General features: G+C 46.3%; 1 protein-coding gene across 1 annotated transcript in view; it reads right to left on the minus strand.

Annotated features, from left to right (window-relative positions):
- prkcab (protein kinase C, alpha, b) overlaps window positions 1–15,211 on the minus strand; it is a 489,840-nt gene that overhangs the window by 35,426 nt on the left and 439,203 nt on the right. Inside the window, exons 11-13 of the mRNA XM_072483739.1 lie at window positions 8,809–8,900; window positions 7,707–7,769; window positions 5,363–5,501 (exon numbers count right to left, since the gene is read on the minus strand). Of these exons, the coding sequence (XP_072339840.1) occupies window positions 5,363–5,501; window positions 7,707–7,769; window positions 8,809–8,900 (294 nt within the window). The remainder of the gene's footprint in view (window positions 1–5,362; window positions 5,502–7,706; window positions 7,770–8,808; window positions 8,901–15,211) is intronic.

Below are 15,211 nucleotides of genomic sequence, written 5' to 3' on the forward strand. Positions count from 1 at the left end.
CTGGCATTTTCACCCGGCCTGGTCTACCCCAGACTCACACACAGCAATGCAGTTGACTCTTAACTCCCCTCTGAAATGTCCAGTTCAGGGGCAATTAGGGAGTTGAACAAGACATGCTGGCTTTGCCAGAGGTGACCTTTCCCATGAAAGAATAAGGACAAATGTTGCAACGTCATATCTTCAAGGGTCTGGGGTGCTGCGGGTTTTCAGAAAGGTTGCTTATATTAAGGAGAAAGGAGGAGAGGAAATGCATCTGTTGGCAGCTGGACTGCTCCAGTGTAAAGGAAAGTGCCTTGAGAGTTGTCGAATGCGTGTGTTATCACATTGCAGAATTCTATATTCAGGCATTAGGTGCCAGAATGTTTGCTCGCAGATTAGTCATTCTCTGCCACCTTCCTATAAATAGGGACAATGTTGCTGGTGCAAGATGCACAGTCACGTGCCAACTGCCGTTCCTTTCTTTAGCTGGGGTAAGTTAAACTGAAAAAAAAGTTTTATAGAAACAGATCAAACTTTGGGACAGTGCTGCTGACTCATGAATCTTCCGTTAGGTAAAATATTTTGAGTTTAATCATACTGAGGCCCGCTTCAAGGATGCTTACAATCGCGAAACAAAAGCCCAAAACGTTGATTATCGTATCCAGGAGATACCGGTTGGCAACAGAGGAAAATGGCGACCCCACCATCAGGAACTGGGCCCACAATGGCTTGGCAACAGGTGCCGATGACAAAAGCAACAACACAAAGCAACACCTGGGAGCTTGAGTGCCACTTGTGGCACGTCCTGCCTCTCAAGCATTGCCCTCTTCAGCCATCAGCAAAGTTGAACGATCCACAGTGGATTGTTTGGCGTAGATGGCAGGATACCAATGAAGCATGGGCAGCCCAGACTCCAATTTCTTTAATCAGACCGATCAGAAATAGTTGTTGCTTGGTGCTGTGCTATTATGAGCAGTTTGAATTTTGGAATTGATTTTCTGCACTCTTCCTATTTGCACCCAAGGATTAGGAAATATTTCCACGTGGGAAGGGGAGTAGGCTTTCAACCCACAAACTTGTTCTGCCATTCAGATAGATCATGGCTGATCTGTTCCCCAGTTGTACTGTCTGCCGTAGGCCCATCTCCCTGGAAACCCTGAACTCAATATAAAACTGTCCACCTCAGTCTTGAAAACACTAATTTACCCAACATCGACAACCTTTGAGGGAGCAGGTTCCAGAGTTCCACTGATCTCTGCATGAAACGTGTTTCTTCGTTTGATTCTCAAATGGCGGAGATTGTTAAGACTGTCTGCACTTCCCCATCCCCACCAGGAAAATGCATCTACCTTAATAAATCCTTCAATTATTTGAAATATCTTTCTTAGAACACCCCTCAACCTCCCAAACTCCGGGCGCGATTTAGCGGCCTTGTCAGGGGCCCGACTTGGCGTAGGGTCGAGGCCGTTGAATCTTGCGAGAGGTTTCTCGTGAGGGCTGCAACGCTCGGCATGCCTGCTGAGATTTGGATCTCGGCCTCACTGGCGTGATCCTGATCTGCATATTTAAATAAGCCATTAGGCTAATTTAAATATGTGTTCGCCGGATCCCCTGGCGCCAGGGACCTAAAGTCCAAAGATGTGCAGATTAGGTGGATTGGCCACGTTAAATTGTCCTTAGTGTCCAAAAGAGGCTAGGTGGGGTTACTGGATTATGGGGATAGGATGGAGGTCTGGGCTTAAGCAGGGTGCTCTTTCCAAGAGCTGCTGCAGACGCGATGGGCCGAATGTCCTACTTCTGCATTGTAAATTCTATGATAATGGCCTCACCTGGGAGACCTCACTAAGGCACCATTTAGTACCGGCCCACACAAAATTGAAGGAATGGATAAGGCCAAAATCAGGCTGCTGGCACAAGGTGTTTTGCAGAAAACCTGGGTGGCCAAGATGTAAGGGTACCCATGGCAGGAAAGATTATTTTGAAAATCGTCCTAGCTCGGTTAGCCACAAATGCTTGGAAATGCAAGTCGATAGATATTAAAGTTGCATTCTTACAGGGGCATCAGCTTCAAAGAGAACATTTTTTTTGTCCTCCAAAAGAGGTGCCAAACCCAGAACTGGACACTCGGGAAGTTAAATAAAGGTGTGTACAGGTTGGATGTAATGTCCGAGATTCTGGGTGTGGGGGTGGCCCCGAGTCCGGAGGTCTCGATATTTGGCGTGGCGAAAGTGACGGGAGTCCAGGTGGGGAAGAGGCCGTTGTGTAGGTCTTTGCCTCCCTGATAGCCCGCAGACGGATTCTGTTGAGCTGGCGGGACTCGGAGACGTCAAAGGCAGGGGTGAGGGTAAGCGGCCTGGCAGAATTCCTGCACTTGGAGAAAGCTAAGTTGGCCTTAGGCGGCGCAGAGTCGGAGTTCACCCAGAGGTGGAAGCCATTTAACAACTTATTTGAAGGAAGTAAAGCGTAAGTGGGAGGGTTTGGGGGAGGGAGATAGGATGGAGACTCTGGTGTGAGGCGATGCCGTGGGTGAACGCAACTTCCTCCTTTGCGAGTTAATAATGTTTCCAAACCTTCACCTGAGTCCAACTGATCCAAATCTGATTCCGAGAATACCTTGTATCTTATTTTGCTTCCAGACGGCAGTGAAAATGCCACGGCCATTCCTTGTTTTGTCAAGGGCAAGGATATAACCCACGTCCACACGGCAACTTCATTCTTCCATTGGTCATAGAGTCGACGCTCAGAAAACAATGGTGGACAGTCAAACCCCAACCCTTGGACCCAGCCATTTGTTTTCCAAGTTTATCTAAATCACGCTTGTGGGTTAGATTTCAGAATGCAGTATTTCATCAAAAAATCTTTGTTTGCATTCCTTTTTACTTACTAGCATAAAGAACTAGGAATCAAGTCTTGACTTCGGATAAATGGCCAGCACAACATCGTGGGCCGAAGGGCCTGTACTGTGCTGTACTGTTCTATCTTCTTTGACTTCAAGTTTATTGTGTCGAACAAGACCCCACAGTGCCACCTGTATCCCCTTTATATATATTTGATGTAAGCACTGGGGAACATGAACTCTTTCCTAACAGGTAGGACCAGAAGATCCCACCGCTGGCCCATGGCAGCCCCCTCCCAACACTGAGAAATATGGTGGGGTGGCCAGAGAATCGTGTCCATGGTGTTTAGATCAGATGCATGGGGTTGATCACGTTAATTTGATCATGAATATTTTGTCACTTGCCTAAAATGTGCCACTCAATTGGCTTTGTTGTCCCCGTCTTGCCCCCACTGGGAAGGATCAACTACCAGGGGAGCCCTTCCTAGTTACTGTCTAATGAACTCAGCTCTGATGTTAGATAAGGACACGTTTGCACTGGGCTGTGATACCTTCACAGTCAAACAGCCTGTAGACTCTCAGCGAAGTATCCATGAAAACTAGAAACTGGCAACACGTCGAGGAGACCTGCTGAGAATGCGGATGTTTAATCTGCAACGAGACTTTCGGAGGGATGACAAAAAAATCGTTGAACGAGTATCATTTTCTTTCTATTTATTTCAACTGCTGGAGCGCTGAGGAATGTGAAGTAACTGAAGATGCACGTTTAGCAAGAGAAGTTGCACAAAGTCTGGCCTGCGATCGGGGACCACCAATCGGCGGGCCGGCCTCTCCCCAAAAGGAGCAGAAAGATTTCTCCAAACTGGTGCAATTAAATCCAGCATGGCAGCGGAACACTGCCCGCGGCATAAGTAATTGCTTCACTACGGGCCGAGTGGGTCAACGGGCAAAGCTTGGAGAGCAAGGGAGACAATGGCGTTAGGTGTGAAGAGACTGGAGTCTGCTTTGGGTGGGAGATGCGAACAATCTGCAGCTGATAAAAGAGTAAGATGTCTTACAACACCAGGTTAAAGTCGGACTTTAACCTGGTGTTGTAAGACTTCTTAATGTGCTCACCCCAATCCAACGCGCCCGGCATCTCCACATCATGGCTGATAGAAGAGTGAGGGATGACGGTGATTTGAAAATATTGCTTTGTTCTGAGTCAGTGACAAGTCCATTTTGAAACAGTTTCAAATTGTTGTGCCCAATAACAAAATCAGTCACTCTCGATGTGTAATTGTGTGGTTTTTGTATAATTGGAGAATAGTGAATTGCTTTCCTCTTCTTAACAGTATAAAATTCTTTATAAACTGGTGCAAAATTGCAAGTTTAGCCTCTCATCAAATGTCACAGTGTGGCTGAAATGACAGGGTCCAATCTCTATACTGTGGCCGTCCCTGACTAACCTAATGCAAAGTGACATTCCAATTTATGCCTTTAGCAATCTGGGTGTAATGTGTGACTAAGCTGGCAGCCAGACACTGTCGGCAAAGACTTCAGGGACACGGTAAATGTCTGAATAAAGCTCCAAATTAAACAAAATATATCATATGGCACAACTGCAAAGAAAGTACAGAGTTACAATTTCATCTGTGAAAGACCATGAGTAATCAATGCATCATAACTGAGTTTTCACACAGCAGTTATCTGGCCACAGTGTCAATTGTAGCAAATTTAGACACATTCATGGAAAGACAATTTGTGCCGAAGGGAAAGGCAACAACAAATGCTGACATTTTGCTGCAAAATAATGTGACAAACACAGCAGAGAATGAAAAGCAAATTACTGCGGATGCTGGAATCGGAAACAAAAACAGAAAATACTGGACAATCCCAGCAAGTCTGACAGCATCTATGGAGGGAGAAGGGAGCAAACGTTTCGAGTCTGGGTGACTCTTTGTCAAAGAATATCTCTGTTTAGGGGAAATTGCCTTTTTTCAAAGAATTAAATACCAATTGGGTAAGATCATTTTCTGGCTGTTAAGTTACCTTATCCACCTACACTGGACTAAATCGCTGGCTTTTAAAGCAGACCAAGGCAGGCCAGCAGCACGGTTCAATTCCCGTGCCAGCCTCCCCGAACAGGCGCCGGAATGTGGCGACTAGGGGCTTTTCACAGTAACTTCATTTGAAGCCGACTTGTGACAATAAGCGATTTTCATTTCATTTTCATTTCACCTATGAACAGGATAATTAGTCAAATAGCCAGAGGAGCTGGGACAATTACCAGTCTCAGGTAGACATGTGCTTTTCAGAAGAGCTTGTGCTGCAGTGCAACTTGCAACACCAGCTATCAGATGTTGCTTTATGGTTGGGTCCAGGGTGATGGGCGACCCTTTCCATGTTGCAATGTTGTTAATTAGGATTGTCGTTGGACTTTTATTAATGAGACTCAAAAGGTGTTTTAAGAGACCCAGAAGTAATGACTACTTTCTGTCATCTGCCTGATGCCATTTCAGCAACACTCTTATGTAGGGATGAGCTAGGACTTGGCGCCGGCCTCACCTCTGGCGCTATGTAGTCTGGGGTCCCACAAAAGGTTCGAGTTGTCGAGCTGTTGAATATGGCCTCTTTGCACATGCCAAAATCTGCAATTTTAATATGTCCCTCGGCATCCAGCATCACATTGTCCAGCTTTAAGTCTCTGCAAACAAATTAAATATGGATTAAGTATGTGATAACCAAGATGGAGATCCTGACTGTTTTGAAAGTATGTTGATTTACAGGTAACTAAGATGAACCCACTATAAAGGGTACAATCAGGAGTTGCAGAGTTGGGGTGCCCCAGGAATTTCTGAAATAATGCAATGGTTACAACAATTTTCTCCAGCTCGCACATTACATTTCTAATCACGTCATACATTTGGCCAATTGTGTCTATAAACGTAACCATGAAGCTGCCAGGAATTTATTTTCATATAAATTTAGAGTACCCAATTACTTGTTTCCAATTTATCGTGGCCAATCCACCTACCCTGCTCATCCTTGGGTTGTGGGGGTGAGACACACACAGACACAGGGAAACTCCACACGGACAGTGACCCGGGCCGGGATCGAACCCGGGTCCTCGGCGCCGTGAGGCAGCAGTGCCAACCACTACGCCAACGTGCCGCCTCTGCCAGGAAACATTTACTGGTCCTCATTAACTCCTGTTAAGGAAGGAAACCTCGTGCATCACTGGGCCTGGCCTCCTGCCCTGGCTCTTTACTCTCCTCTAAGTGGCCAAGCCAGCCATTCAGTCCAACCAAACCAGAAACCAGGATTGAACAATAAACATCAGTCGCATCAGGGCTGCCCTTCTCCCCAATTTTTTTTAAATAGATACAACAGCATTTCTTAATCTTCTTTCCATCCTTTCTGAATTAAAATAACCCAAATATAAAAGAGAGCAATTTCCCCAAGATCTTGCCTCCAGCAAACTGAATTCACCCGAGTGTGTAGAGATGGGACCAATGATCAGAATCTTGTCCAACTGTAGGACACATTATACTAACAGCTGCTGATGTGGAGGCAAGAATATCCCTAGACTCAATGAGGAAGACACTCTTATCTTGATCTAATTCAAACCCTGTCTGACCATGGTTTGTATCAATGTTAACAGCATGCAGCATATGGAAAATGTGTGACAACTTTCAACATTTGTGTCCTTTATCAGTAGATAATTAAATGCAAATTATTATTATTTGTTACATGCTCTTTGTCATTTCCCTTCCTTAGATCTTCCTGGATCAGTCATGAGATCCCATGAACAGGTAATCTGCTCAGATTTCGGTGGTTCAACTAGGAGCCACTATACTATCAGGTCAAGAAACTGTAGTTTCATCCAAAGTGCCTAGATCTCAGGAGGTAATGGATCTAAGGAGAATGCCTGGGTTGTTCTCCCGGAGGAAGCGGTATAGGACTTTATGGCACCGAAATACATTTACCATTGGCGTCTTTGGCTTTTTAAAAATTGACATTGGGGACGATTTTCCCACCATGTTGCGTCCGGCACTGCCCCCGTTATGCCGGGTGCAAAGTGGGAGATGCCAAAAACAGGTATCGCGGCAGGTATCGCACGGTATGAGCCATTTGGCTCATTTTAATATGTGCGGCCCATTCAAGGCCACAGTCGCCCGGCTCCTGATAGTCACCATCAGCACCGGCCAGACACACGGCGGCACAAATTAGTACTGGTTTCCAAAAACGGAGACCAGACCCGATTGCCACATCAGGGGGCTCAGAGGCCACTGGAGCGCGTGGGTGGTCGGGGACAGGGCAGGGCAGTGCCCTGGCACCCAGACTGGGACAACCTGGCACAGCAGGGGTGCTGGTTGGCACTTCTAGGGAGCCCAGGTGCCAGGCAGGGCCAGTGGAGGACCATGCCCATGAAAGGAATGTATGAAGGGCAGCGAGGATGAAGGGAGCCTGAAATAGGTGGGGGAGGGCTTCACATTTAGTGATGGGGGCAGGGAGGTTTCCTCTCTGAGTTTGAGGGGTTGGGCTGTTGTCCATGTCTGCGGGGGAGGGATGTCTGTGGGTGTGGGGTATGAGGGACCCTCAAACTCACTTCAAAATCTCTGCGCCCTGTAAAAATGGCGTCTTGATCTCTGAGGAGCCGTTGCCGGGGACTTCAGTGCCCACTGCAGAAACAAATTCAAAGTGTGGGTTTTTCCAGTGAGGTACTCCCCAAGCTCGGAAGAAATGACCAATACCGAATTGCACCCTGTGGTAGCGTGATGGATATCAACAAACATCGCAGTTATTTAGTAAGTAGAGCATAATAGCATTTTGAACCTTGCCTCTTTGCAACTGCTCACATTGGAACTGTGGGCAGGGTTATTGTCATTATCTCTGATCCAGCACTTACCTGTAAATAATCCCCTTCTTGTGCAAGAAGAACAGCCCCACAGCGATCTCTGCTGCATAGAACCTAGATCGAAAAGAAACATCAAGACAAACTGCAAAGAACAAACCGTGTTCAGATATTCCAAATAACAATTTCAAATCTTTCAACTCAAATGGTTTGATCCAGAATATTGCTCTTCCAAGTTGAAGGAACCCCTTTTATAATTCTGCAAGTTCTATTAAACTGCCTTCAGAAATTACTGACAACAAGCAGATGGTTAAGTGACACAATAGCCTCCATGTTTACTCCGAGATGGGAATGGAGTGGACAAGGGGGGGATACAGTGATGAGCCCTGGAACTCTGGACAGTTTTAACAGTAGGAATGGAGGTGTGCGTCCTTCCCTCGTCACCTCTTTGTACAGCGGTGATGAGCAACCTGGGCGGGTGAGTGGGCCGCATGTGTTCCTCATTCATCTCAGTGGGCGGCAAGATTGAAATCGGGGTGGTTCACCAGCTATGACCCTTGAATAAGATTGAACACATTTCGCCAATGCCGAATATTTCATAACAAGTTGCAGAAGATACATTAATAGAGCTGTCAGCGACTTCAAGTGGTAAAACTAAAATCAATATTTACGCATGATTGGACACTTGGCCCTCTATCAATGTTGTGAGCATTCAGCACGCACCTCACTTCACTCGCCCTTGCTTGACGTGCAGTCATTCTAGTAGGAAAAACTACGTGGGTGGAAATCAGCAGGATTTGGCAACCCTACGTCTGAGCAGCGGTCAACAAAATGTCTCGGGGGGGGGGGGGGGGGGGGGGGGGGGGCTGCGTTCGGAACCCTGACGGGTTGCATGTGGGCCCTGGGCTGTACACTGCTGTACAGCTATATTTATTTGCTGGGTTAAGAGGAGAAATGCACTGTTACTTGCCTTTAAGGCGAACGCAACCCAGAGACGCTCGTGTACATGAAGAAATTTGGCTCGTGTCCCATCCCTCACAATGGAGCATGTGGCCACAGAAACACTTCTGGAGGCAGGAGTGATGGAACAGTGCACAACTAAATCAAGAGAACTCTGGAATTCTGCTTCACGGAAGCCACAGCGATAAATACTTACACTGCCTGCGGTTCCTTGAACTTTCCAACTTGCTGAATGTGGTACATCAGGTCACCACCGTTCACGTACTCCATGACAAAATAAAGACGATCCTAAAATGAAAGGAGAAAGTTAGAAGAGCAGAAAAAATCCTCCATCCGCTGTAATGTGTTTGCAATAATTGACAGTATGTCTATAATTACTTTCCCACTAAATATATTCGCAACTTTGAACTGCACAAGATAAATTAGCCATTGTGCCTGTAACAGTAAGCTGAAAGGAGAGCTATAATCCACTCAGGTACAAGTGGGGGATAGTTAGACTGAACAAGTGCAGCAAAATTGGCGCAGGTTCAGCTGCTTGACGTGGTCATCTAACATTCAGGCTGCAGTGGAGCAAGATTGTGGTTATTTTAATTCCTGGGTCCCAAGCCATTTCGCAGGCGAGTTTCCTACCTGATCCTAAGCAGGAATCTTTATCTGGGCAGTGAGCAGAAATGGCGTTTCAGGTGACAGGGTACTTCTGCTGGGGACCTGGTGTAACAGTTCCCGGCACTAAGACAGATTGATTGTTAGGGGTCTGGAGCAAATTGAGGGACCGGGGGGGGGAGGGGGGGGGCTGTTTGCAAACAGGATCGTGATCGTTGTATTTTAATCAGGTCCTCATCTGCTTGGAGAGAGGGCCTCCAATGCTGCGTCAAATGCGCCTGTGCAAAGTGACATGGTGTACTCATGACTGAAGCAAGTACCAAACATCTCTGATTTTAATCGCTCGCACGTCGCCTGTCCCATCCAGCGAATGACATTAAAATTGATGCTAGTGTGGTCAGGCCGTTAGATTTTGTAACCTCTCGATCTATTTGGTATCACCCATTAATTAATTATACAATATTAATCTTCCAGCCTTGCCGATGCACCCAGTGATCAGTTTTAGCGTTGAATGTTAAATACATGCATTACACACAGAGGAGTGAAACAACACAACCAAGATAGCGACCAATCATAGAATGTACATTAGCAAGTCTCTGTAGGTCACAGAAGAGGGCAGACAGGGCTTTTTATTGGTTGCTCTGAAAAGCTAAATCCTATTAAACCTTCCAGCACTGAGTGTGCACTGCTCAGTGACGCAGACAATGATATTAAAGAGTAAAGCCACATTTCATTGCGGAAGCAAAATTAGGGCTGCTCTTTAGGATGACTGTGCGGCTAGTGATTGTTTTCAGGTTCTGGTTACTGAAGATTTTCCGTTGTGCTGGGGGATCAACACTCCCCCAGGGCTGGATACCTGTGGAAAGGTGCTGCAGGGGTCTCTATCCAGACCACTCAGACCAGGGGGTCTGTCCCCAGATAGCTACAGAGAAGAGGGTCCGTCATCAGACCATTGGGGACGAGAGGGACTGACCCCGACAGTTGCGAACATGAGGGTCTTTTTCTTCCTGCTTAATGTTTGGAGACTTAGTCCAAATCCCACTCGAGCAGATAATCCAGGCTGACTCTCCCAGTGACAATACGGTGACGGTGCCATTCTACAGATGTTACATTAAATCGATTTGTCCTTTCAGCGAAACTATCTAAATGTCACTACTTAAAGAAAATCATCCAAGATCTCCCCAATGTTTCTCTCTCAATTATCACCTCCGAAAATAAACTGGGCTGCACCTTGCTGGAGTGTGGCATCCCCGTTCCATGTCATTTAAGAGTTATTTCTACATCCTTCCGTTAAATAATTCTTGTGCCATAGCCTGCTGGAAAAGTGATCCGTGACAGCACGCAGCATCTATGAACAGAGGGACCAAGTGTCTCTCCTTAATCAATGAGATCGAACGATGGAGAAAAAAGGTGAGGAATGATGGGGAAAGACGGTGATATATGTGCGGGTTTAGCACAGTGGGCTAAACAGCTGCCTTGCAATGCAGAACCCTGCAGCGTGGGTTCAATTCTCGTACCGGCCTCCCCGAACAGGCGCCGGAATGTGGCAACTAGGGGCTTTTCACAGTAACTTAATTGAAGCCTACTTGTGACAATAAGCGATCACTATTATTCGAGTCTGATCAAGTGCGGAGAGAAATAAAGAATGGATTAAGAGAGGGCAAAAAGACAGAAAGGAAAGGAAAGGAAATAGATTTTTTTAATATTGAATTTGACATTGCTAAAATGTCTAACAACTGACAACCTGCAGAATCATAGAATTCACAGAGCAGAAGGAGGCAATTCAGCCCATCGAGTCTGCACCGGCTCTTGGAAAGAACACCCTACCCAAGTCCACACCTCCACCCTATTCCCATAACCCAGTAACCCCACCCAACACCAAGGGCAATTTAGCATGGTCAATCCACCTAACCTGCACGTCTTTGGATTGTGGGAGGAAACTGGAGCACCCGGGGGAAACCCACGCAGACACGGGAGAACGTGCAGACTCCGCACAGACAGTGACCCAAGCTGGGAATCGAACCTGGGACCCTGGAGCTGTGAAGCAATTGTGCTAACCACTGTGCTACCGTGCTGCCCAGAAGTGAGATCAAACAGTTTAAATTGTCTCTTTTGTATTGAGGAAAGCTGATTGGCATTGTGTTCATTGTAACCCCCTGTTGTGATAAAGCTGTTCCAGCTCCAAATCTTTATTACTAATATTTCATTTTTCTAATTTTTAAGTTCCAACTCCAAATGTTTGCTGTGAGTTCAAGGGGCCATTAACGTGCAAATCTCGGAAGTTCTTAAAAATTGTTGTGGGTGAGGCGCTGTTTGTGCAAAGTAAATGGCGGAGCTTTATAAACCGGCCATCAAGTTCTCGAAAATTAATACTAATAATCTTTATGAGTGTCACAAGTAGGCTTACATTAACGAGTTGCCACACTCAAGCGCTTGTTCGGGTACACAGAGGGAGAATTCAGAATGTCCAATTCACCTAACAAGCACGGTAGCAGAGTGGGTAGCACTGTTGCTTCACAGCGCCAAGGTCCCAAGTCCGATTCCCGGCTTGGGTCACTGTGCGGAGTCTGCACGTTCTCCCTGTGCCTGTGCGGGTTTCCTCCGGGTGCTCCGGTTTCCTCCCACAGTCCCAAAAAAGACGTGTTGTTTGGCGAATTGGACATTCTGAATACTCCCTCTGTGTACCCGAACAGGCGTCGGAATGTGGCGACCAGGGGCTTTTCACAATAACTTCATTGCAGTGTTAATGTAAGCCTACTTGTGACAATAAAGATTATTATTATTATAAGCACGACTTTTGGGACTTGTGGGAGGGAACCGGAGCACCCGGAGAAAACCCACGCAGACACGGGGAGAACGTGCAGTCTCCGCACAGACAGTAATCCAAGCTGGGAATCGAACCAGGGACCCTGGTACTGTGAAGCAACAGTGCTAACCATTGTGCTTCCGTAAAATTGGAACACAAGACGTATCAATTCATCCTCTTAACTTGCTGGCCGATAAGCACTGATATTTTTCCCTTAAGGTCTGACCCAACATTGTGTAATTGATCTTCTTGCTGCCCGTGGGCAGCGCTGGGTTAAAATGATGGGCCTGATCCATTAAAACCCAAACCTGGCAGCAGACTCGCTGATGTGTACACATTGCATTAATAATAAAGTGACTCGTACTACAATATATACTCCACTTTAATTCACCTGATCCAGAGGTTGTGCACAGGTTTTGTGTTATAGTGAGTTTTAACAAGGACCTCATAAGATTAGGGTCACTGGACAAGGCCCCATTGGCCATGTGTTAATCTGCAACCCCTCCTCCATCATCTGTGGGAACATGCTGGGCATTAAACTCACTGCCACACTTGCCCACAAAGCAAAAGCAACCCACACTTCAAAAGCTAATTCAATGTCTGTGGACGGCAAAGGTGATTTACAAATGCAAATTCTTTCTTTGACTTTTGCTGTCCCGTCAATATCGCATCATGCAATTTGTTTTTCACATCACAAGTGTCTCAAAGTGTGAAGCTACAAATGGAGCAATCTGCTACAATTATTTTCATCCCATGGTGCATTTTACTAGCGATGAGTTAATGTGGAAGTTAACACACAGCTCAAAATTAAGATGCAACCCACTGAGTGTTGTTCATACCCGTCTGACGTTGTCACACCACAAGGAGGGCAGAGCTTAACTGACAGGATTCATCACATTTACCAGGCAGTTGCTTTAAAGTTTACATGCTGGAGTTGCTACAGAGGTAGATCAACTCACATCAGTTTCCAAAGTAGATGAGAAGAAGGTTAATAAATTAGATACAGCTCTGGGGGTTAAAGGGATCACGGGATATCGGGGGGGGGGGGGGGGGATAGGTATTGAACGTGATGATTGGCCGTGATCACAGTGAATGGCGGAGCAGGCTCGAAGGGCCGGATGGCCTCTTCCTGCTTCTATTTTCTGTGTTTCTATAACCCAATGGTTCATCGACTGACTGTGGAATTTATCCAGTCGGTAATCTATATGTTCCAAGATGCTTCACAGAAGTGACTATCAAACTGACACTGAGTCACTTGCAGATGAGCAATAGTTTGGAGAAAGAGGCAGGTTTTAACAAGCACCTCGAAGGAGGAGAGTGAAGTGGAAAGGTTTAAGGAGGTCATTCCAGCGCTTTGGGCCTCGGCAGCTGGAGGCACAGACACTAACGGTGGAGCAATGGAAACTGGGAAGTGTCATAATATACACCAGTATGTCATGGTGCAGACACACACTGATGGACACACAGTGGGACCATCAACACACACAACACCGCAGCCAATCACCAGTGAGAGCACACGCACTATAAAGACGGGGCATCAGAGTTCCCGCTCATTCGAGTTGCAGCTAGCTAGGAGCACAGAGCTCACAGCCTGCAACACAGACATTCACCATGTGCTGAGTGCATCAACTGGTTAGGACAAGGCAAAGGTCTTTAGTTAAAGCTGGTATCGTATTTACCCACAGTTCATATGTTTAAATAGTTAACCTTTTAATAAAATAGTGTTACACTGCTTCAAGTGTTGGTGACCTGTATGTGATCCAGAACCGCCAACACATCAGGAAGTGCAACAGGCAAGAAAAGTCCAAGGTCTGTGCTGAGCTCGCTGGTCCCTGCAAAGCAAGTAACAGAAGAACTGCAAGCGGCATCAGTGCTTATGAACAGGACGGAGGAGTGAGGGGAAGTAAATATTAATTGATAGCAGGTGAACTCTCTTGGGATTGTAGCAATGGGAAATGAGAGAGGCCAGGATTAGGGCAGTGCCAGGCAGTGAATAATCTAGAGGGATAGTCGCCCTTAGTGAGTTTTCAAGCAATTAACCAAGCCACGTAATTGAGATAGGCAACAGGTAACCACTTACCCACACTGGAAGGAAGCTGAGGCTGGGGTTTAAACTGTGGTCTCTTAGCTGAGATTTTAAGATCTAATGTTGCAACTACCAGACTGCCCTGAGTATTGCTCAATCCACATAGCAATACCCAGCAATACAACTGTTATTTTCTGAATGTTCATGAATATTTCTCTTTAAATGTTTTTTTAAATTTAGAGTACCCAATTCTATTTTTCCAATAAAAGGGCAATTTAGCGTGGCCAATCCACCTAATCTGCACATCTTTGGGTTGCGAGGGTGAAACCCAAGCAGACACGTGGAGAATGTGCAAACTCCACACGGACAGTGACCCGGGGCTGGGATCGAACCTGGTTCCCCGGCGCTGTGAGGCAGCAGTGCTAACCACTGTGCCACCATGCTGCCACTTTTAAAAAATGTTTTATTGAGAAAAATGTTTCAATATAACACCTGTAATGACCTCTAATTGGCATTATTGGTTGGCCAATTGGAGTATGAGCTCCCTCAATGATAGCTCATTGAGGAGGCCCATATAAGCACCTGTGTAGGCTTTGTGAGGCAGTCTTAAGTTGACTGGAATGCTAGCAGCACTGTTTGGAGCTGCTCGTGTATAGAAGTTATTGCAAATAAATATTGGTGTGGTGACGGAACCCCTGCCTTCTGTGGATTATTACAGTGGCGATGAGGTAAACAAAGAACCTTGCGGAGACCAGCTGCTGCACTCGGAGGGTAAGCCTTGCTCTTTCAAAAATGCCTCTTTTTGGGAAGTTGGATGCATTCGACCCGACTATTGAGGACTGGTCCCAGTATGTGGAGAGAATGTGTTACTTTTTCCCGAGCCTAATGGAGGACGGAAGGAAACGGGTTATACTGCTGTCGGCGTGCGGACCCTCACCCTTCGCCATTATACGTAGTCTAACTTATCCCGATACACCGGACACGATACCTTTCCATGAATTAACAAAATTGGTGGAAAGAGCACTATGACCCAAAACCACCCCTTATTTTGGTTAGGTACAGATTCTACACAACGAAGCGGGAAGACAGAGTCAGTCACAAATTTCTTGACCCGCCTGAGAAGGCTGGTGGAAAAATGTGAGTTCGGCCCGACGCTAAATGAAA

The sequence above is a fragment of the Scyliorhinus torazame genome, chromosome 18, assembly GCF_047496885.1.
Source record: "Scyliorhinus torazame isolate Kashiwa2021f chromosome 18, sScyTor2.1, whole genome shotgun sequence".
Lineage (NCBI taxonomy): Eukaryota > Metazoa > Chordata > Chondrichthyes > Carcharhiniformes > Scyliorhinidae > Scyliorhinus > Scyliorhinus torazame.